Here is a 20,008-nt window from a genome sequence, read left to right as displayed (position 1 = left end):
CGGACCAAATCTCTGGTACACCAGTCCGCCGGCCCGAGGCTTTTGACGTGGCAACCCCTTGTGAATGCTTGCCTACACCACTTTTAGTGGTCAAACTTGCCGTTTGGCTGTTGGCGGCTTTCTTGAGTGATTTCGAGCTTTTCTTTCGATGACCTGATCTGCTTCTCCCTAACTCCTTTGCCGCGATCGAATCCGCCGGAGCGATCTTTGATAAAGCTGTCTTATCGGATGCTCGGTTTGTTAAGTGCTCGATATTCGCTCGTTGCTTGTCGCCTGACGCGAGCAGCATCGTTTTGGCGGCCGACAGCTTCCGTCGAAGGCTTGGGGATTCCATAGCTGAAGGTTTCCGCTTTACGCATTCGGTGTTCACAACCGCTACGGCCATGGTTTCGGTCGAAGTTGGACCCTTCGCCTTCATTGATGCGGTCGAAGAAACCGTGACCTTATCCTCAATGGCTTCTGCATTGGATTGTTTGGGAACAATCAGCCCAGAGGATGAAGCAGGAGTTGTAAGAGTAGAAGTTGGCGGAGTCTTCGCTTCCAATTGCGACGGTGGTGGCTTTACCGCGACAACAGTCTTTCTCTTTTTGGATTCATTCGTCGTGTACCATCCGTGTATTTTCTGAGAGGTTTTTTTTTCCTTAGCAACAATACTACCTTTTTTCAAAATCGACGCTGGTTCCATACCAAACTTTGTCTTGGGCCCAAACTCCCCAGTAGCAGACAAGGGTTTATCATCATCTTCCTCCGATTGCGTCTCCTCTGATTCGATCTCTTCCGAATGATTTCGACCTTGGACCTGAGTTGTAGATTTGTTCGATTCTGAAGGCTTGGGTCCAATCTTAAGAGCTGAAGATCCCGTCTGGAACGTGGCAGTATCGGTCTCGTCCATCCCAATATCCTGGTCGTTATTTGTGCCAAGCATGTCTATCTTTTCAGCAGATTCTTCCTTTGATACGTCGGTAATTGTTTCTTTCCCGTTAGCAATGTCTGAGCTTCTTGATTCTCTACGGCTGAATGCATTGTTTTGTTTTCGGTCGTCACCCTTCGTTCCAATATCGACGTTGCTGTAAGACTCTCCAGCACCTTGGGATGAATCGGACTTGTTGGCGACGAGGAGATCCGCACCATCGTCTCGCACATGTACCCGTTCGCTATCGCTTGGATTCGTTGCGACGCTCGTCGTACCCATTCCTTCGTGCGGAGGACCCTTGTCGATTCCTTGCGAAGACGGTTCTTCGCCAGCGTCAATTCCGGTGGATAGCGCTTCCAGTGGCGGCGGCACGGTAGCCACTGCGGCTGTGGGAACTTCGGTTTCCTTTTCGTGCGCCAATCCCGCAACTCCATTGTCGCTTCTTTCCGACGCGATTGGATCCGTCATGCTGGTACCCTTTTGAATAGATTGACCTCGTCCTTCTCGATTGGTTCGTACGCGTTTGATGCCGTGTGCATCACCACCGTTCATTGTACCGCTTTACCGTGGCCGTTAAAAAGTTAACTGCAGCCCCGGTCTCGCGGAGGTTTCCAGGAAACATAATTGTAAATATCTGTAAGTTGCATTCTTATTTGTAAACTAAGTCACGAATACTAATTTTTAGCCTGGGTTGTTACAGTTGGTACGATTTACATTTATTTTGATTCCAGTTTATCAAATACCAACTCCAGAGGGAGTGGGCTGGTATTTTACTGTTTGTTAGCTGCAGCTACCCACCATCGAAACCTTTCCCGGAAGAAACCAAGCCTACTGTTGACATCCGTCAATTGATCCAATTTTCAGTGCACACGCAGTCTAGGGTGTACGTGTAGACTATAAATGCAGAACACGGATAACTACAACCACACAAACATGCGGATGCATAACATGATCTCTTTTCATGGCTCATCACATAGATAGGCTAGGACAAGCTAACGTAAGACATGCAAAAACAAGACGCAGAGTACCTTGGTTGTTTTGAACTCCTTAGTCATGCAAAGCAGATTCCAGCATTATGAGTTTTCATCGCTGCCGCTATCAGAGGCATAGCTATCGCTACCTGCATCATCATAACTCCCAGACTCGGAACGGTAGCTCCCATCAACAACGTCAAAGCTTGCGGAACCAGAGCGGGAGCTCCCTTCCGGCTTGTTGTAGATGTCTGAACGGTGGCTTCCTTGACCATCTTCGTAGCTGCCGCTGCCACTAGCATTGCCGCTAAATTCATCACTGCTTTCATATGAGTGACTGTTCTCGTCACTGCTACGATTTTCATCGTGCTCATCATCACCTTTATCGTAGAATCCACCACCAAGTGTACTAGCTGCTGCAATGGCGGCCGAACCATCCAACCCTCCCGCAGAAAGCCGCCCAGATTGTTGAGGAAAAGCTTTCGACCTGTGTACTGCTTTTCGGGCTCTTTGCGAAGCGGAACGATCATTCATGGATTCTAACGTCTGTAAGAGCTCAGCCTCTCGGCCAAGAAATTTGTCGAACATTGCATTTATGTTGTCTGACTCCTCTGGTGCAACTTTTTGAACCAATTGTTCCACTTGAAGTCTATACTTTTCTCGTGTAGACTTCTCAGTAGAGTTCAAGCTCAGACCATCTTCACCCCCATCTAGTCCATCATCCACAAAAGAGTCTGTCCTACTTGTCCCTGAGCCGGAAAACGACTCTTCTTCGCTTTTGTCTTCAGAGCCTTCGCTTCGATCTTCCGCAAGCTCCGCAGTTTTCTGAACAAAACCATTCCAGTGCCCATGATGCACCATTGCGTCGAGGTGCCGCATGTTCTCCGTGACGCTCGCGCCAATGGCACGAGAATTTAAAGGTTCTCGAGTTCGTCGAGTCGTGTCATCACCATCGTCTCCGTTGTACGAGTTGTCATCACTCGAGCCGGAATCATCATCCTCTGAGTAGCTTCCGGATTCCTCTTCGTTATCGTGGCTCTGGCTCTCCGAACCGCTTTGTGAAACGGTATGGTCGTCACCGAAGTCATGGTTGTGGCCTTGGGCCCCCCAGGTACCTTTGACGTCTCCATGCCATGCTGCGCTAGAAACGTGTTGGGGATCCCAGTCTGTTTCTCCTTCATTTTGATTGAGAATATCAAACATGTCCCCCACAGAATCATGGCGCTGCTCTTCCGGCTCTTCAAATCCATAATTCGCGAAATCGTCTTCATTGTCGTCGTATTCACTACTATCGAGCTCGTTGGTAGAGTGTTGAAGTTTGTTCAATTTTTTCTTTCCAAAACCGAACCCACCGAAAGCGTTTCCTTTCAAATGGCCATTGTCGGATACTTCAATGTCTCCTAGAGCATTTCGTGCATCTCGTTTGATTGGTGACTGTTCCTGTACACTAAATCCTCCGCTTTCCTCGTCGTCCGATCCAGATTTACTATGATGCGAACCCCCGAAGAAGCCTGCCATTCCGCCAGGTTTCATAGGAGATTTGGTTTCAATGGTTTCAAAGCGCCCGAATCCGTCTTCTAAATCGTGATGCTCGCCATGATTTTGCGCGCTCCCCAATGAATTGACTTCTGGTACATTTGGATTTGACTTTGGTTTTCGCTTGAAAAAGGATGGCGTACTGAAACCTGAGTTCAAACCATAACTGTCACCTTTCCGTTTACGGTAGTGTACAATTCCTGCTACGGTTACGATGACTGCAATCGCGACGAAAATACCCGCAATAAGGCCTGCTTGGTTGCCTCCGCTTTCTGCTCCGACAGGGTTGCCTGGAACGGGTTCTTGAACCCCGGGTAGGTTGATCGGACGAAGCTGTTCGGCCGGTCCCAAAACCTCCACATCCGAATAGGGATTTGCCGCGAGCACAAAAGCATTAAGACCAGTCTTGTCGCCGACAATTGCGTCTTGAGTTATCCTCGTCAAAGATTCAAAAAATGCATCAGCGGCCGGCTCTCGAATGTGGTGTACCTCGAACTCTGCGTACACTATTTGACAAAAAGTACTCTCGACGTTGATTACAGGAGGACAGTCAACATCATCTATTTCGTAAATTCGTGCCGCCTCGGGCGCCAGGCCTGGTTCTTCTAAATGGCGCGATCGAAGATGCCGCTGAGGCTCGCCGGGCACCTGTGTAGTTGCTATAAACTCGGCCGTGATGTTCCTGACAAAAGCTTCGTACCCACGGTTCAGCCCATCTCGATTTTGACCTGAAATCAAAGTAGCTGCTCGAACACCCTTGACATTGAAGATATAAAAGCCGTTGAACACTGTTATGTTCTGGACTTGCGCAGCGCTTGGTGACGTTGTTGGAGCGGGGTCTACTGATGGTGTCGTCGTGGCGGTCACAAGCGGAGGACCGTATATCGCCTCCAAGGAGGTAGCACAAATGGCCTCCAGTTCGGCTTCACGTGCCTCATTGGGACGTTGACCTGGAAACGAGCCCGAAACGTCAATCAATTTGCCATCAGATAGACCATCAAAAGCCTCTTGCACGGCATCGGGTAAGGTGTCAAATGTTAAGCCATCATAAGTATTTCCAGCAATTTTGTTGACAAAATTAAAATACTCGTTCGAGCTAAGACTACCACTCCGATCCAAATCCGACGTGGCCATATTGAGTGTGCAGATATTAAAAGGAATAGTCGGTACTGATGGAGCTGCGACTGGACGAAGTGTTGGGATGGCAACGGGATCCGGACTACCGGTCGTCTGCTCAGTTGGCACTGGAGCCATAGTTATCCCGGACGTTGTCATGGTAGGAGCAAACGTTGGAACTACGCCTCCGCCGCTGTTTTCCTCACGTAAGGCTGTTTCCGTGGAATCGCAGACATTTTCCAGGCTTGCTAATTCCTCAGCACTCGGCGCAGAACCTGGCTTAGACCCGTTGACTGGAATCTGACCATCCTTAGTTGCCAAGACGTTGTAGTTACTCTGGAGTCGACTGGGAAGCGTACCGAACGTCTGATCAGAAAATGCGTTGGTAGTTAGTCGATTTAAGAATCTTAAATACTCCGCTTGGGCGAAGAAATCATCACGGTTCAAATCGGACACCAGCATCGCCGTTGTGCAATCGGAAAACGTAAAAAGGGGAGTGATAGATCCAGCGCCGTCTGTTGGAGAAGAAACAGGTGCTGACGTGGCCGGAGTCGTTCCAGCCATGGTTGCTGGTGTAGCCATTGGCTGTTCCCCCGCAACAACAGCCACAGCGGTCTGTCGACAAAGATTGGTTAAAAAGCTCTGGTCTTCGATTGTTGGCGTCGTGCCCGGTTTGGAACCGATGACCGGAATCCCATTATCACCGTCTGAAAAGTCGTTGTAGACCGCTTGCAGGGGTGGCGGTAAAGATGCAAAGGAAATGGAAATTCCGTAGGACCCTCCCGCCATCTGGTTAGCATATCGGACAAAATCCGGCTCGGCTGCCAGAGCATCGTCTCGTCCAATATCACCAACGGACATGGCAATGAAGCAAGCTTGTTGAGAAGTTGCAATACCTAGGCTTTCCACGAGACCAGCGTATATACTGGTGCAAAATAGGGACATACTGGAGCTACTACTGGATGCTACTTCACTTATGTCGACTCCCGGTGAACCGTCTGGAGCACGAAAGGTGAAACCCGATTTTAGCTCTTCGGAAAGATTTTCGTAGGAGTTGACGCTGACTGCACCAAAGGTCAAAATCCTCAAGGACTCGACGTATTCTGCCTGCGTCAGAACACTATTTCGATCACCATCGGCACTACTTAGGGCCTCATAACACGTCCGATAGGGTGTCTGCGAGGCTACTGGCTGCAAAAGAAGCAAGCTGATCATGACTAAAAGAGGCATCGCAGCCGAAGAAATGAGCGACGATCGGAAAGGCAGACGAGAAAGCCCGACACAGTTCTTTTCATCATGGAGTAGTTGAATATGTGGTTTTTCGTTGTTGGTCGAGCATTCTTCTAGATCCATTTGATGTATGGGGTACTCCATCGTACACTGTGTAATTATGGGCCGCCGATTTCTGATCTTCTTGTGCAATTTAATTTGGTCAGACTCAAAACACACGATACCGGAAATCATTCGCAGTCCATGAGTGTATTTGCTCGGTAAGAGGCTAACTTTAAGGGAGACTCTCTCGACGGACATAACGCGACACTTCTATGTCTCGTTGGAAGGGTACAAAAGGACGTACAGGATACCGCCTCACGTACGGGATACTCTGAAGGGAATGTCTTTGGACGAAATCCACGACTGACATATGTAAAAAATGTAAAAAAATGGAATTGGCCAATTTTCTTTCCAGAGAGCAGGAAATTTCCTATGAGTACCTCTCCCTACATAGTAATCTGTAATCTCTTATGTTAAGGTTTTCGGCTAGCTAATATACTCCAAACGCTAACAGCAAGGTCATACCTGTTGTCAATTTCAAAATTTCCAGACAGAGCCTCAGATCATCCTCGAACGTCTATCTCCTTACTATTAACGGATATAGGAATCTCACCTTTATTTTTCGGCACAGTTCTGTAAGATGTTTTTCCGAAGAGAAGCCCCAATGGTACCATAACAGTATATCGGTTTAAAATTCCAGTCGCTCGATTGTACCTACCTATCCTTTGTGCCTGGTGGTACGAGAAATTTTCCGCTGACCTGGGCCGGTTTTAGGTCGGTGCTTTAGGTATAATTCCGGACTCCAGTAGCGTAACGGATTCAATCCAATTGTCGCGTTATCGTATCGCGGTTGCATGCCGAAATACTCTTCTATGCCTGATGCCGCTTCGTTTTTCATGGCCGTCCGCAAGGTCACTGAACGGCGTCCATTTTTCTGTTGTAGTTCAACAAAGCAGTTGCGCATAACAGCTGTCAAGTCCATCCGACTACCGCAGGTACTCGCGTGCCCAGCACCCTCCACAACGTGCACCTTGGCATTGGGCAAGACGCCACTAACCAAACGCTCGGCTTCGTCGATTGATGGTAAGCAGGCATCGAATTCCCCCGCGACAATCAATACACGAAAGCTAGGGAAAGCAGCCAGACCCGTCAACCTCTGCTCGGCACTAGCACATCCAAATTCCAACCATTGAGACAGCCGCCACGACAAAGTGGCTTGAGGCATGGAGGGAAAGATGAAAGGCAATGATAATGCCACACGTCCCAAGTAGGCTTCACGGGGAGCATCATCAATTACAGAGGGCAAGGCTTTGGCTTGTACGATTAGTCTCAATTGAGCCAAAGAATACTCGTCGGTAAAGAGGGGCAGGAGCTTTGCCAAGTTGGCTGGATACATCCATGGTACGCTGTTGGCCACAGGCGGTCCTAAGGCGGCTAAGCGAGACCGGTCATAGCATGTAGCTGGATTAACGAGCACGAGTCCTTGCAAATCGATAGTGCTATTCGCATGGCTTTTCTCGCTCTCAAGAATCGACAAGGCAATTTCACTGGCTAGAAGGCCACCAAATGATTCGCCGACAAGGTATACTGACCGGCTGCTCCTCTTGTATACCGCTTTTGAGGAGGCGCCCTTGGTAAAAGAGAATATTTGATCGAATGGACTAGAGCTTAGAATAGGTTGGGTTTTGTTCCGACTGGACCTTTGATCCAAATCTCCAACTATTGATTCCGCTATCTCCATACGCAGGTATTGTAGTACTGATCTTTTCAGTTCATTGAATGTTGATCGATCCGAAGCTGGAATACTCATGCACCGAACATCAAAAGCAGTCGAAAGTTCCGGATACTGCAGAAACGCGCTTAGAAAAGATCCATCAAAGCCTGGAAGATAAAGTAACAGCGGCTTTCTCGCTAGACTACCGCTTTCGTATTCCTCGACGACGGGAAGGTAACCGTAATCCAGCAATGGGGAACGGAAAAAGATACTGCGCGGTCGTGTTTCATCATTCACTCCCTCAGAGATCGGAGCGTAATTTGCCATAGGTACTACAGCCAACTTTGTTCCGCGATTGAATGGAGTAAACTGGAAAGCTGCAGACACTGTGACACCGAAACACCTAAAAAGGCAATAAATCATACGCCACCTAGTCCAGAAGCTAGATGAATCAGGAATGTGAATCCATTGCTTACTGGAAGGGTCACTCATTTTGTAACGAGTGACTTTCTTTCTTTCAAATCGAATCGATTGCGAGGGAGGTCGGATGTGATCTCGATCTTAGTCAGTTACGAGCAAGTCTTGGTACTCTATCATCACGCTTCTAATCTGACCCGTTTTGAACGAAGTAGCTTGCGGACCCCACGTTCGAAACAAGCCTGTGAAAATCCATTGCGACGATGGTGACGACCGCACTTTGGAGGCCTGAGAAGCAAAAAAACAAGAAGTCAAAAAATTCACCATCTGACGGAAAGATTTTTCAGTCGTGCCCTACCCCTGCTATCCATTCAGTGGGTTCGCAAAATCTAAGAGTGTCTTTACAGTTTTTAACCCCAGAACTGGGAGACACATCAAGGCGACTTAGCTTTATCTGCCGAAGTAACACGAAGCCTCACAACAGATCCATGGACCAACAGTGAGCAACCAAGACTGCTCGAGCCTACTCCGCCGATTCCGACAAGACCTCGTCGGTTCGGGTCGGTTCGGTTGGGATTGATCACAATTTTCAAAGTGACAACCACTTCAGTCTCTTCGAAAGCAGAAACCTGCGTTCCTCTCCAGCTGATCTCGAATGACAAAATCACTGTCCAATAACTCCACTACTGCCGAAATCGCAGCGAACGGGATTGAGAGGGATGCCAGCTCCAATGGCAAGGGAAATGGTCCACCTCGAAAGCATCCGAATCAGACCGACTCTCGCTTTGGGGGAATCTCTGGAAGCGTCGAAAAATCGGTCGCCGTTTCAATTGGAAAGAGTCTCGGTTCTCTTACCTCGCCGTATCCAGTCTCTGCCCCCGAGCTCGGAAACCTCAGTTCGGAACGAACTCGTAGCGCTCTAGCAGATCTCCTCGAAATAGGAATCCGTAGAGTCACCAGTCAATTTAACAAGTACCACGGAGATGATGTCGAGATTATGGACGAAGAAGCCCCGACGGGGGCACATAAACTTCAGTCGAACATCGCTCTCTTGGTGTCACAGATACGACAAGCTGAGATGGTGCGCGCAGAGGAGCACTCCCCTGAGGCCGCCGAGGCGGATAAAAACGCCGACGTGGGCGCCAACGTCTTGACCTCGGCACTGTTGCGGTCCAGTCCAGAATCCGGGATTGATCCTCGAGAAGTTGAACATCGTCAATCTGTGTTCGGTTCCAACGCGATCGCAGCAAAAAGTTTGGACAGCTTTTTCAGACTCTGCTGGGAGGCTGTGCAGGACTTTGTTCTCATCATGCTGATCGTCCTGGGCATAGTTAGTATTGTGATCGAAGTCGGGACTTTAGAAGATGGGGAAGACTGTAAAACGTGCTGGATTGAAGGTGCCGCAATCTTGGTATCGGTTTGCATTGTTGTGCTGGTCACAGCTAGCATTGACTACGCGAAGCAATTTGCCTTCATTCGATTGACCCGCTCATTACACGACACGAACACGAAGCAGGTAATACGCGATGCTAAACAAGTATCGGTCATCGACGATGACATCGTGGTTGGAGATATTCTGTCTGTCAACGCACATAATCTTGCCTCAATCCCAGCAGATTGCGTATTATTGGGACCCGCAGGCGACTTGAAAATGGACGAATCGACGTTGACGGGTGAGTCCAAGGCTGTCAGTAAAAAACCTGGGGACATAATTTTAAGTGGTACAACAGCATCACAAGGGTCAGGCAAGATGGTTGTGATTGCAGTCGGTATCCACTCTGTGGCCGGCAAAATAAAAGCACGTGTGTACGAATCTGAAGATCATGAAGATGAATTGGGTGACGATGGTGAACACTCGCCTCTTTTCTTCAAAATAAATGCGATTGCCAAGCGAGTTGGTATTGCTGGAACCGTCGCAGCGGCCATCTCCTTTATTGGTTCCTGTATTATTGGATTTGCCGTGGAAGGAAACAAAGCGACTGCTATTGTGGACTATCTGGTAGTGGCGATCACAGTCTTGGCTGTTGCCGTCCCGGAAGGCCTACCTCTGGCTGTCACTCTTGCGTTGGCTTTTTCATCCATGAAAATGACCAAAGAACAGAATCTCGTAAAGCATTTGGACGCGTGCGAAACTATGGGATGTGCTACCACAATATGCACGGACAAGACGGGTGCGTATCAGAATATCAAGAAGTGCTCACTTCAGTGCATAAATGGGCTTGTGCACTCACTGATTGACAACTCAAACTACAGGAACCCTTACAGCCAACAAAATGACAGCCCGAGCGGTCTTTTCTGGTACGGTGAACTATGTAGTTGCCGATCCTGCTCACGCTCTTGGCGACTATGTGAGAAATCATCAAGGTGGCCTTTCCCCTAAGGTGGTAGACTTAATATGTTGTGCAATAGCTATTGACACAATGAACGAATCGGTCCTGTATTTGGACGCAAACGGCCTCGTGGAGAGTTCTTGTGGGAACCCAACTGAAGTTGCACTTTTACATCTTTGCCACGATTTGGGTTCAAATTACGAAAACATTCGTAACCGGACAAGGGGACGATCGGACCAGGGTAGCCTTGGCGCCTTTCTATGTCAAGGCAAGCAATATGGATTTTCGTCTGCCCGAAAGATGATGAGTTGGGCTGTTCCTCTAGCAGATGGTGGCTACCGACTCTACTGCAAAGGCGCGCCGGAGGTTTTGATGTCACGGTGTGTGCTATTCGTAAATGCATCCGGCGAAGATGAAACGCTGACCGAACACGTGCTCGGTGAATTCCAGGAAGTCTCCGTGGGATATGGTCGTCGGGGAATGCGCTGTCTGGCGCTCGCATATCGTGATATTCCGGCGGGGTTTGACTTGGAAAGCCTGAGTAGTGAACATACGAATGCGGATGGGAGAGATGCTTACGTTGCGGAGACAGACTTGATAGCAATCGCGCTAGTGGGTATTGAGGATCCGCTGCGAGCTGAAGTACCGGGGGCAATTGAAAAGTGCTACCAGGCTGGGATCGACGTTCGATTGGTGACAGGAGACAATCCCAGCACTGCTGTAAGCATTGCGTACCAGGCTGGAATTCTTCGAGACTTTCATTTCTTGGACAATACGGATGAGCGTGTCGCTTTAAACTTAAAAGAGAATGTGTTGATGGAAGGCAAGGCCTTCAGACGTATGGTTTACGTTGACGGAAAGGAGAAAGGTTCAAAAGAATTTGATCAGTCTGCTTTCGACAAAATATGGCCACGTCTTCGTGTACTGGCACGTAGTTCTCCGGATGACAAACTTACTCTTGCACATGGACTAAACAAGTCGAATCTTTTTGCAGACAGAGATTTTTGCCGACTGCTTCAGCAAAGGGAAGGTATCAAGGTGTTTCCAGATAGGCAAGTGATCGCAATGACAGGAGACGGTACTAACGATGCTCCGGCATTGAAGCGGGCAGACATAGGGTTTGCAATGGGAATTGCTGGGACACAAATCGCCAAGGATGCGGCCGACATTATTCTTTTGGACGACAACTTTGCCTCAATCGTGACAGCTGCAAAGTGGGGTCGGAACGTTTACGCTTCCATACAGAAATTTCTTCAGTTCCAGCTTACAGTGAATATTTCAGCGGTTGCGACTGCCTTGGTTGGGTCTTTTGCCTACCAAGCAAGCCCACTCGCTGCAATCCAGCTACTTTGGGTGAATCTTTTGATGGACTCTTTGGCAAGCCTTGCGTTAGCTTCGGAGCCCCCTGTCGACTCCCTCTTGCAGAGACCTCCTGTAAATCGAACGGACAGCATGATCACTAAGCATATGTGGGCAAATATGCTAGGACAAGCCACTTATCAAATTACAGTCGTCATGGTGTTACTTTTTCCCGGACCGGATTTACTGGACCTAGAAGCTGGACACAAAGATAGAGATGTGAACACAGTTCATTACACGTTAATTTTTAACGCGTTCGTTTGGATGCAACTATTTAACGAGATCAACTGTCGGAAGTTGAAGGGTGAAAGTACGTACAACAAGGAGCTGCTTTCGAAAGCTTACCTTCTGGCCTCTAACTTCTGATCACCGTCTGCATTTTCGAAGTCAATGTCTTCGAGGGCATCTTGAACAACCCCATGTTCTGTGGAATACTTTTCACCACGGCTGTCCTCCAAGTTCTAATAGTAGAATTTGGGTCTCTAGCTTTCAAGGTAGCTGACGATGGCCTTCCAGCCCGCTTCTGGGCTCTGTCAATGATACTTGGATTCGGATCTCTCCCTGTCCAACAATTGATAAATCAGTTTTACAATGTGGCACAAAATTATAACATTGGACGAAATGCAGCTCGAGTGAAAAAAAACATGCAGCTATCGCGGGAAAATATTGGCGTTTCTAATGAGTACCGCGATTGATGAATGCAATCTAAGTTCGAGCTATGATAAGCATAAAACTTGAATGGTTACGAAGTCATCTGAGCACTTATTGGAAGTCACCAGGAGAGCCGGGATGGTCCAGACAGAAATTCCATCTGCTTCAATTCATGTAAGGCTGGTGCCCACTACTGTTAATGCCACCTTAGAATGCTATCGGAAGCAATCTTGGCAATATATTCCAGGTAATTGTACTTGGGAGGAGCCTATGCAGCATTTACTACTACGGCAATGAAAAACTTTGTAACATGACGTAAGGAAAAAAGGCGGCAAAGTTTGACAAAAATAAGCCGTGTTTGTGAGAGTCGTACCGCACTTCCCTGCCTTGTAGCTCAGGCCCACGAGATGAGTTTTGTCTGTGTATGGACAAAACCCAAATTAATGACAACGTAGCAACTTCCCATTCTGTAGCTCGGAGCTCCGCTTTTGTGGACAAACGAGGCAAAAAGCCTTCTTCTTAAGGTGTTCACAAGGTTCCATGCAGCCACCAATCAACATGTACACCAACTTTAGGCTCGAAATCAATTCTCGGATTTATATTCACTACCTATAACTTCTGGATTTCTGGTCAAGCCGAGATAAGCATGCCGCAAAGGAACTCTGTTTTGTCTTGGCTGGTCCACAGGAAGCGTCCTAAATTGTACTTGTTTTCTATGGATTGGCGATTTTGCGGTTTCCATTAAAAACAGGGTTTGAACTTCCTCCGCAAAATGAGCAACAAAGGGTCAATGCTTCTCACCAATCAACACTTAGAAATCCAGTGGTTGCCACACACTCATACTAGCTACACAGGATGGAGCAAGAATGGTTCTCATCTGCGTCTCGCCAAAAGGTTCCGTAAGCGAGTGGAGAGCTTGCGCCGAAAGGAGGTTCGGCAGTTTTTTTTCGTCGTCGGCATAGCATCTGTACACACTGGCATTAACCTTTAACAACCCTTCTAGAATCGGGTACCGCACGCAAAGAAAACCCAAGAGAGTCGAACAAAATCCTTGAAGACGCCCACCATAAGGTCGCCGTCTTTTTACGAGCAATCGACTTTTCGCCGGCGGTGGACTTTGCCTCTCCAGCCTCCTCCTTCGGGCAGTCTCGTGAAGCGAGTCGCCAACTATTCTTTCAATTTTAAAATTAAACGCCGGCACAAAGCTCATCGAGCCAATTCTTCGTTGCTTTCGGCCACATCCTTCGTACTACGTTGAGCATTTTTTCGAACGCAATTACTGCCGTGGGTTCTGTTAGCCACTGCCGCCTTACTGCTCTAGCAGCCTCGTACACCGCCCCTTTTGTAGCTGGGCAAATTATCAGGGAGATGCTCTCGGACAGTGGGGTCCATATTCAAATGCCTTCGCCCATCGTTGATGGCAGCGTTGGTCGGAGTGGAAAGAATTCACTATAAGGCTTGCGGCCTGCTGCGAGCCGTCCCAAATTCGTCCGCTTGACCTTCTATGGGATATCGTATACGCCCTACCATATTCAAAGCAAGTACCGGTACCCGCGATTTATTGCGAGCGTAAATAGTAATATTTACGAAAGTGACGCTTTTCCATCCATGTCAGCTATATATTTTCAGACCTCTATGGCAGCGTGACTGAAAATCTGTCTATCCCAATATTAAAATAGGGGCTTATATACATATTATTATTAAGTAAAAATAGGTTACGAAATATGACGTTATTCATCAGAACCCTTGAATATAGCTGCTCGGAGTCGGGTGGCTGACGAAACCCGAGTTTTTCGTTTACTGTTGTTATTATGCCTTCCAGCTCCGTGATCCATACCGCCTGAGACTCAGAAACCTTTCCTTACGTGCGCGTTGGTTACAAACAAGCTCTGCATTGGCACTAGGCACCCACCCCATGAGGGAATAGATTTCCTTCTTTCCTCAAAAAAGACTCTTCAATGTTTGGAAGCAAAGATTTACGAAGATTTCGCTCTCGATCTGTCTTTTTCGGAGCTATTCTGGGATTGGCGAGCATCTGGAGTTTCTACAATTTGCTCCAAGTTACGTTACAGACTAATCCTTTGGATCAAATACTATTGGAGCGTTACCCAACAGGAAAGTGGATCACAGGCAATAGCTTTAGAGAAAATGTCTTCGACGCCAAAAGAGAATGTCCGGTCTCTCGGAGCGATTTTCGCTCAGCGAGTGGAGTTTTTGCAATTATTGCAGGCTGTGAAAACTCGGGCACCACGGTTACCTCGGAATTCATTATGTCAGCTCCTTACTTGCTTGGAGCATTTGAATGTGGAATCCTGCTGTCACCGACCCCTTCTGATTTTGTCAACGTCCACCCTTTCTACGAATGGATTACTGATGGGGTAGAAAAAAATCAATGGGCACTTTCTACCATCCAGCGGGAACGTTTGCTCAATGCGACGTGCCACGCCGAAATGTACTCCATGCTGCACATTTTTTCTCCAGTATACCGACACTTTCCAGACAGTCTCATAGTCGACAAAACTCCAGGATACATTTACGAGCTAGATGCTGTCATGGATCGGTCGCCGGGAGTTCCTGTTGTAGTCTCGGTGAAGAGTGACGAGGACCAGTTACGATCCTGGACAAAACGTTACAAGAAACCTGATCAAACCAGCCTACTCGAACGACTGCAAAAAGCAAAACAAGGACTCCAACGCGCTCTAGACAAGTATCCAGGTCGTATACATGTTGTGAACACAACCGAGTTGTATAAGGACCCAAACAAGGCAATGGACCAGGTTTATGATTTTTTGGGACTTCAGTGGAATCCCGAATTCCTCTCTTTGAAACACTTCAACATAAAAGGGAAGACAGTAGGGTTTCCACAAGTTCAGCCATTTGATGCGGAGTGGCAATGACTCGCAGGACTGCTCATTGTGGTCCATGCCTTGCTAATGGTTGGCTAGAGAGATAGCCATTCTGTTTACAAAAAAGTTGCTGCGCAAACAATTACAATCTCTTTACATAATCCTGAGACCCATAACGTGTGGAGCGTTCAAGCTGTAATATTTGTTAAAGTGATTATAAATGTTTTTCTGCAATTAATTCTTCTGTGCGAGATGAAATATGCTAGAACATAGGCTGGACTGACAGATTAGCTACTGAGAAATTAATATGGCGAATCAGTTGCTGGTTGATGCGTAGACCATTCATTTTGTATTGTCCTACTCAGGTTTTGCCGTTTAGCTTTCATGGATCTTGCAGTCAGTGAGATCATTGCTATCACAAAGGATCAAGCTAATCGTAACACGCTCTTGCCTCTCAAGTATGAATTGCGTCTTTTTCGCTGTCAAGGCGGAGTATTCAAAAACAGGATTGGTTTGTATTTATACATGAATGTATGAACTGTAAAATATATTCATAAATAAGCAGCCTAAACAAAGAGTCGCTAAACGACGTTAAGAAGACACCGAACTCATGATTAACTCTTGATTCGGTCATATGGAGTGACCTCGCCAGACTCTTCCAGCGAAGGGAGCGCGACAGGGACCTCACGGCTCGTTTCTCTGGCGCCGCTGCTGCCATAGTTTGTTGTGTATTTGCTGCAACATGCAATCCTCGATCTCGGTAGGTTTCTACGTAATTTTGTACGGGACGTCCCGAGGGAAATGACCATGGCCAAATGATGTTTTCTAACACTGTTTTGGACTGTTTTCCTTGTTCAGAAATACCGCATTACTAAGCGGGTAGGCGGAGGATCGTTCGGAGATATTTATCTCGGAGTTGGTGCCAATGGGGAGAAGGTACGTCTCCCGTCGCTCTTTTCGATCTAGTACGAAAGTACCCGCAGCCTGTCCACGCGATTCCTCGGAATATATGGGAGAGTACTTACTGCACGGATGTATTCCGGGACAGTGCATTTTCTAACACTGTTGTAAAATCGTTTTAGGTTGCTGTGAAGTTCGAAAAGCACGGCGCTCGATGCCCTCAGCTTCGTCACGAATACAAAGTTTATCGCGAGTTGCAAAATGCACCCGGCTTTGCTAAAGTTCACTATTTTGGTACACAGGATTCTTATAATCTCATGGTTATGGATCTACTGGGTCCTTCCCTGGAGGATCAGTTTAACAAGTGCGGCCGAAGATTTACTCTCAAGACTGTTCTCATGGTTGCCGATCAGATGTTGGAGCGTGTGGAGTTGATGCATTCACGTCACTTGATCCACCGTGACATTAAGCCAGCGAATTTCGTTACCGATGCGGGGCGTGGTAACGGAAACTTTATATATTGTATCGATTTCGGTCTTTCGAAGCGCTACCGCCATCCTCGGACGCTTCAGCACATCCCGCAGCGTGAAGGCAGATCCCTCACAGGAACGCCTCGGTACGCTTCGATTAACAACCATTTAGGCGTGGAACAATCTCGTCGGGATGACTTAGAGAGTATCGGGTATGTACTTGTATACTTCCTGAAGGGCGGTCTTCCATGGCAGGGACTGAAGGCCAAGTCCGCGACGAAAAAGTACAAGCTTATCATGGAAAAGAAGCAGTCCATCACTATTCCGGCGTTGTGCCAAGGATGTCCCAGCCAGTTTGCTGAATACTTGGCTTACTGCCGATCGCTCAAATTTGAGGCCAAGCCGAACATCGCATACTTACGTGGTATGTTCCGTGACTTGTTCCGCTCGCAAGGATATACGAACAACCACAGTAGTCTGGATTGGGACTGGAATCGCGTGGAAGGAGGCGCAGCTGCCGGCGATCGACCGGACGACAAAGCTGGGTACTGAACGGAAGCGCAATCATTGACTGTGAGTATTGAGAAACGAGGATAGCTGAGTACTCGTATCAGATATTCACGAAGCACCGTAAACCCTCTTCGCCCTCCTTTGGATTGTATCACGTATTGATATCAATCTTTAAATGTTTTAACGACACGCCAACTGTCAGTTAGCTTTTGATATTATCAAATTTCCTCGGCATTAGCCATGCATACAAATATGTTGTTGAGGTAGATTGAAAGGTGGTTAGGTTACATTACATGAATATAAAGGTTGACCGCGAACAGATTGTCCTGTACCTCACGTCTCCAAAACTCCGCTGTCCTTCTCCAACATATCTACTTATCACAAAAACTAATTCACAGTTAAGGCCTTTATGTTAGTACTCTCGTAGGCGCACTCATTCACTGATCCGCAGAACCGTTTTTTCTGTACAATGATTACTTAAAAACGTTTTGTCCGATGTAAGCGTCGGACATCCACTCACAAATCTGTTGGCAGAATTTTGAACGAACGTAACACTAATAGTCCAAATACGGTTGAGAATTACAGTCAATGCCAATTTCACAGTCAATAACAAGCAGATAGGCCCGCCGTAACACAGTCTCTGTCAATCAGCTATTTCTTCAGGAGGCCATGGGTTTATCCGAAATCAGAATCTTTCAACTTTCGCTTGGCCTATTCCTGCTCCTATCTTCGATGGCTCATGAACAGAATAAAATTTTGCTCAACAATCAATCGTCTGTGCAGTCACTTACGCCTGGCAATATTCCATCCGTCTCATCTTCCTTTATTCCTACGCCATCATTTTTACCGTCGCATATCCCATCAAATCATGTCCCAACAACTGCACCGTTATTTGCATCTATGAACGGCACATCTCCGACCCCGACCAGGCTATCGTCTTCGCCCTCCATCGTACCTTCCGTCATGCCAACCGCAACGTGTCACGACGTCCAATCGTACCGCAGCCCTATCAACAACTTAGAATGCAGCGACCATAAAGGCACGGACTGTATTCAGTGGCGGCACTTGGGTTTGAATGTAAACGAATTGGAAGACCTCGTCAATTTTTGCCCGGAGTCGTGCAATATTGATTGTGGTGCTCTAAGTCGCTTTGAACTTCGCTTGACCTATCGTTTGGAAAATGTAATAACATTTTTGGGTCCGGAAACAAGTGAAACGATAGAATTGGTTGGAGTGGAATTTTTCACGAAATACATCCAGTCTATTACCCCTCAAAGCCGCATTTTTGTGAATGAAGCAGAGCTCTTGCGACAGCAGATCGAGCCGTATTTTCTAGGGCAGCGTGAACATGCCCTTCGTACTTCACAATCAGGCCCTTACGTGGAGCTTCTGATAGAAACGATGTTTCGTGGACTCACGGTGCACTTGACGACGGATGCTCTGTTGGGGTACCTTGAAGAAGCGATTTTGAGCACGGGCTTTACACAGGCGATTCAAGGATCCGGTGATCCAACCTTGACGCAAGCGATAGTTTCTGACCACAAAAAAGGACGGCGCTTTTCTCCGAACGCAGGATCAACGGCAGGCAATGATGACAATAGGCATGCGTCGGGAAGCGTTGTTGCTTCCATGCTTATGGCCTTCGCCGCGATATGTGCAGGAGTATGTCTTTTCGTTTGGCACAAACGAAAAGTCCGAACGGAAAACGGAGATCGAGGTGTGAATGAGCCTAGTGCTGTTAGCCCCACTGAATCAGAGCGATCCCAATTAGCCAACATATTTTCTTTCGAAAGCGTCTCGAACGCGGTTGCCAATGCTAAGGGAGCAGTACTAAATGTCAATTTCTGTCATCAAAAAAAGAATTCGACAAAGAATACCCCTAGCAGGTCTTCTACTAGTGAATCAGGCAGTGGCGAGACGGAAGACGAACCGCACCCGTTGGCAGGCCTTATTCCTCCGATGATTGTCATGAATCAAATTGACAGCAATGAAGATTCCATCAGAGGCTCCAGAAATGCAGAAAAAATAGCCAATGTTGTACCATCACACTACATGGCCGCTTCTGCACAGCTTATAGCCTCGCTGAATGACCGGAGGACGCCGCACCAAGTGCCGAACTTCTCTAAAGTATTTGTCAGTGTAGCGGACTTCAACGCAAAAGAGAATGAAGGCGATCTTGAGAAGCAAGTGGCCTGGTTCATTGCCCCGAATAAAGGGAACACGAGCTTTCATATCTTTTCAAGCGAAGACAATGACGATGAAGACATTGACGGGATTGATTCTGTATCGTCTTATCCTGCAGAAGCAAGTGGAATTGAGAGCCCTAGTATACGGCAAACAATGGACGATGGTACTGCCTTTCGAAAACTGATACCATCAGCATCACCCGTGGCAAGCCTAAAATAAGCGGAAAGAGCAGCGGGCCCCGTCGAGTGCCGTGTGGTTGGCAACGATCAATCTTTATGGGGAGTATGAGGCCAAGACATTATCGCTTTTCCCGGCCTCGGTCTCAGTCACTTTCACATCCACGGGATCAAAGCCACATGCTTGCCGTTCCGGTGTCTCTCAATCGCAGTATTGCCGAGGACTGGCAATATACCCTTCGACCATATTCGCCTATCCGTGAGGGCTCAATATCACCCACGCGATCCCAACGGAAGACAATCCCTTCCACGAAGGTGACTGCGAGTGCCAATACGAAAACACTCGGCCTCGTTTTAGAGTCTAGTGACCAGACAAGCCCTTTCATTAAGCAAGCCAAGGACTACTCGCTGCTCCTCGGATAGATTCCTTCTGGTGACCGCATTGTGGATATTGATGGTATGAATATTCCCGACCGACTCAGTCGATCGGAAGTTACCGAGCTCCTCAACGGCAACGGTAAGTGCAACCGAAAAGTTGGTGCAACGGTGCGCATTGTTGTTATGCGTAGTGATACTGCCCCGCAACCGATCAGACCAGGATATGGGGAACACCAAATCCACTCCTTTAAAAATGATACTG

At 47.6% G+C, this 20,008-nt stretch overlaps 7 protein-coding genes across 7 annotated transcripts; 4 read left to right on the top strand and 3 right to left on the bottom strand.

Annotated features, from left to right (window-relative positions):
• PHATRDRAFT_47665 (predicted protein) lies at positions 1-1,465 on the bottom strand (the record flags this gene model as incomplete). The annotated part of the gene is made up of 2 exons (XM_002181876.1): positions 1-320; positions 356-1,465. The coding sequence occupies 2 exons, from the start codon at positions 1,463-1,465 to the stop codon at positions 222-224; spliced, it is 1,209 nt and encodes a 402-aa protein (XP_002181912.1). The 3' UTR covers positions 1-221.
• Positions 1,466-1,986: 521 nt separating this feature from the next.
• Positions 1,987-5,889, bottom strand: PHATRDRAFT_47664 (predicted protein; the record flags this gene model as incomplete). Its single annotated transcript, XM_002181875.1, has 1 exon — positions 1,987-5,889. One exon carries the CDS (start codon positions 5,887-5,889, stop codon positions 1,987-1,989), a length of 3,903 nt encoding a protein of 1,300 aa, XP_002181911.1.
• Positions 5,890-6,307: 418 nt separating this feature from the next.
• On the bottom strand, positions 6,308-8,206 carry PHATRDRAFT_47663 (predicted protein). The gene has a single exon (XM_002181874.1). The coding sequence runs from the start codon at positions 8,012-8,014 to the stop codon at positions 6,527-6,529; it is 1,488 nt and encodes a 495-aa protein (XP_002181910.1). The 5' UTR covers positions 8,015-8,206; the 3' UTR covers positions 6,308-6,526.
• Positions 8,207-9,017: 811 nt separating this feature from the next.
• On the top strand, positions 9,018-12,743 carry ATPse2-2B (P2B, P type ATPase; the record flags this gene model as incomplete). Its single annotated transcript, XM_002182035.1, has 4 exons — positions 9,018-10,110; positions 10,193-11,246; positions 11,295-11,938; positions 12,016-12,743. The coding sequence occupies 4 exons, from the start codon at positions 9,018-9,020 to the stop codon at positions 12,321-12,323; spliced, it is 3,099 nt and encodes a 1,032-aa protein (XP_002182071.1). The 3' UTR covers positions 12,324-12,743.
• A 1,494-nt stretch (positions 12,744-14,237) lies between these two features.
• Positions 14,238-15,357, top strand: PHATRDRAFT_47661 (predicted protein; the record flags this gene model as incomplete). Its single annotated transcript, XM_002182034.1, has 1 exon — positions 14,238-15,357. One exon carries the CDS (start codon positions 14,238-14,240, stop codon positions 15,174-15,176), a length of 939 nt encoding a protein of 312 aa, XP_002182070.1. The 3' UTR covers positions 15,177-15,357.
• A 499-nt stretch (positions 15,358-15,856) lies between these two features.
• On the top strand, positions 15,857-17,231 carry PHATRDRAFT_21821 (predicted protein). Its single transcript, XM_002182033.1, has 3 exons — positions 15,857-15,885; positions 15,984-16,061; positions 16,208-17,231. The coding sequence occupies exons 1-3, from the start codon at positions 15,868-15,870 to the stop codon at positions 17,045-17,047; spliced, it is 936 nt and encodes a 311-aa protein (XP_002182069.1). The 5' UTR covers positions 15,857-15,867; the 3' UTR covers positions 17,048-17,231.
• A 674-nt stretch (positions 17,232-17,905) lies between these two features.
• Positions 17,906-19,411, top strand: PHATRDRAFT_37932 (predicted protein; the record flags this gene model as incomplete). The annotated part of the gene is made up of 1 exon (XM_002182032.1): positions 17,906-19,411. One exon carries the CDS (start codon positions 17,906-17,908, stop codon positions 19,409-19,411), a length of 1,506 nt encoding a protein of 501 aa, XP_002182068.1.
• Between the last annotated feature and the right edge of the window lie 597 nt (positions 19,412-20,008).

This window comes from Phaeodactylum tricornutum, chromosome 14 (genome assembly GCF_000150955.2).
Source record: "Phaeodactylum tricornutum CCAP 1055/1 chromosome 14, whole genome shotgun sequence".
In the NCBI taxonomy this organism is placed as follows: Eukaryota; Bacillariophyta; class Bacillariophyceae; order Surirellales; family Neidiaceae; genus Phaeodactylum; species Phaeodactylum tricornutum.
The sequence above is the reverse complement of the archived record's forward strand: the minus strand, read 5'-3'. Positions and strand labels throughout refer to the sequence as shown.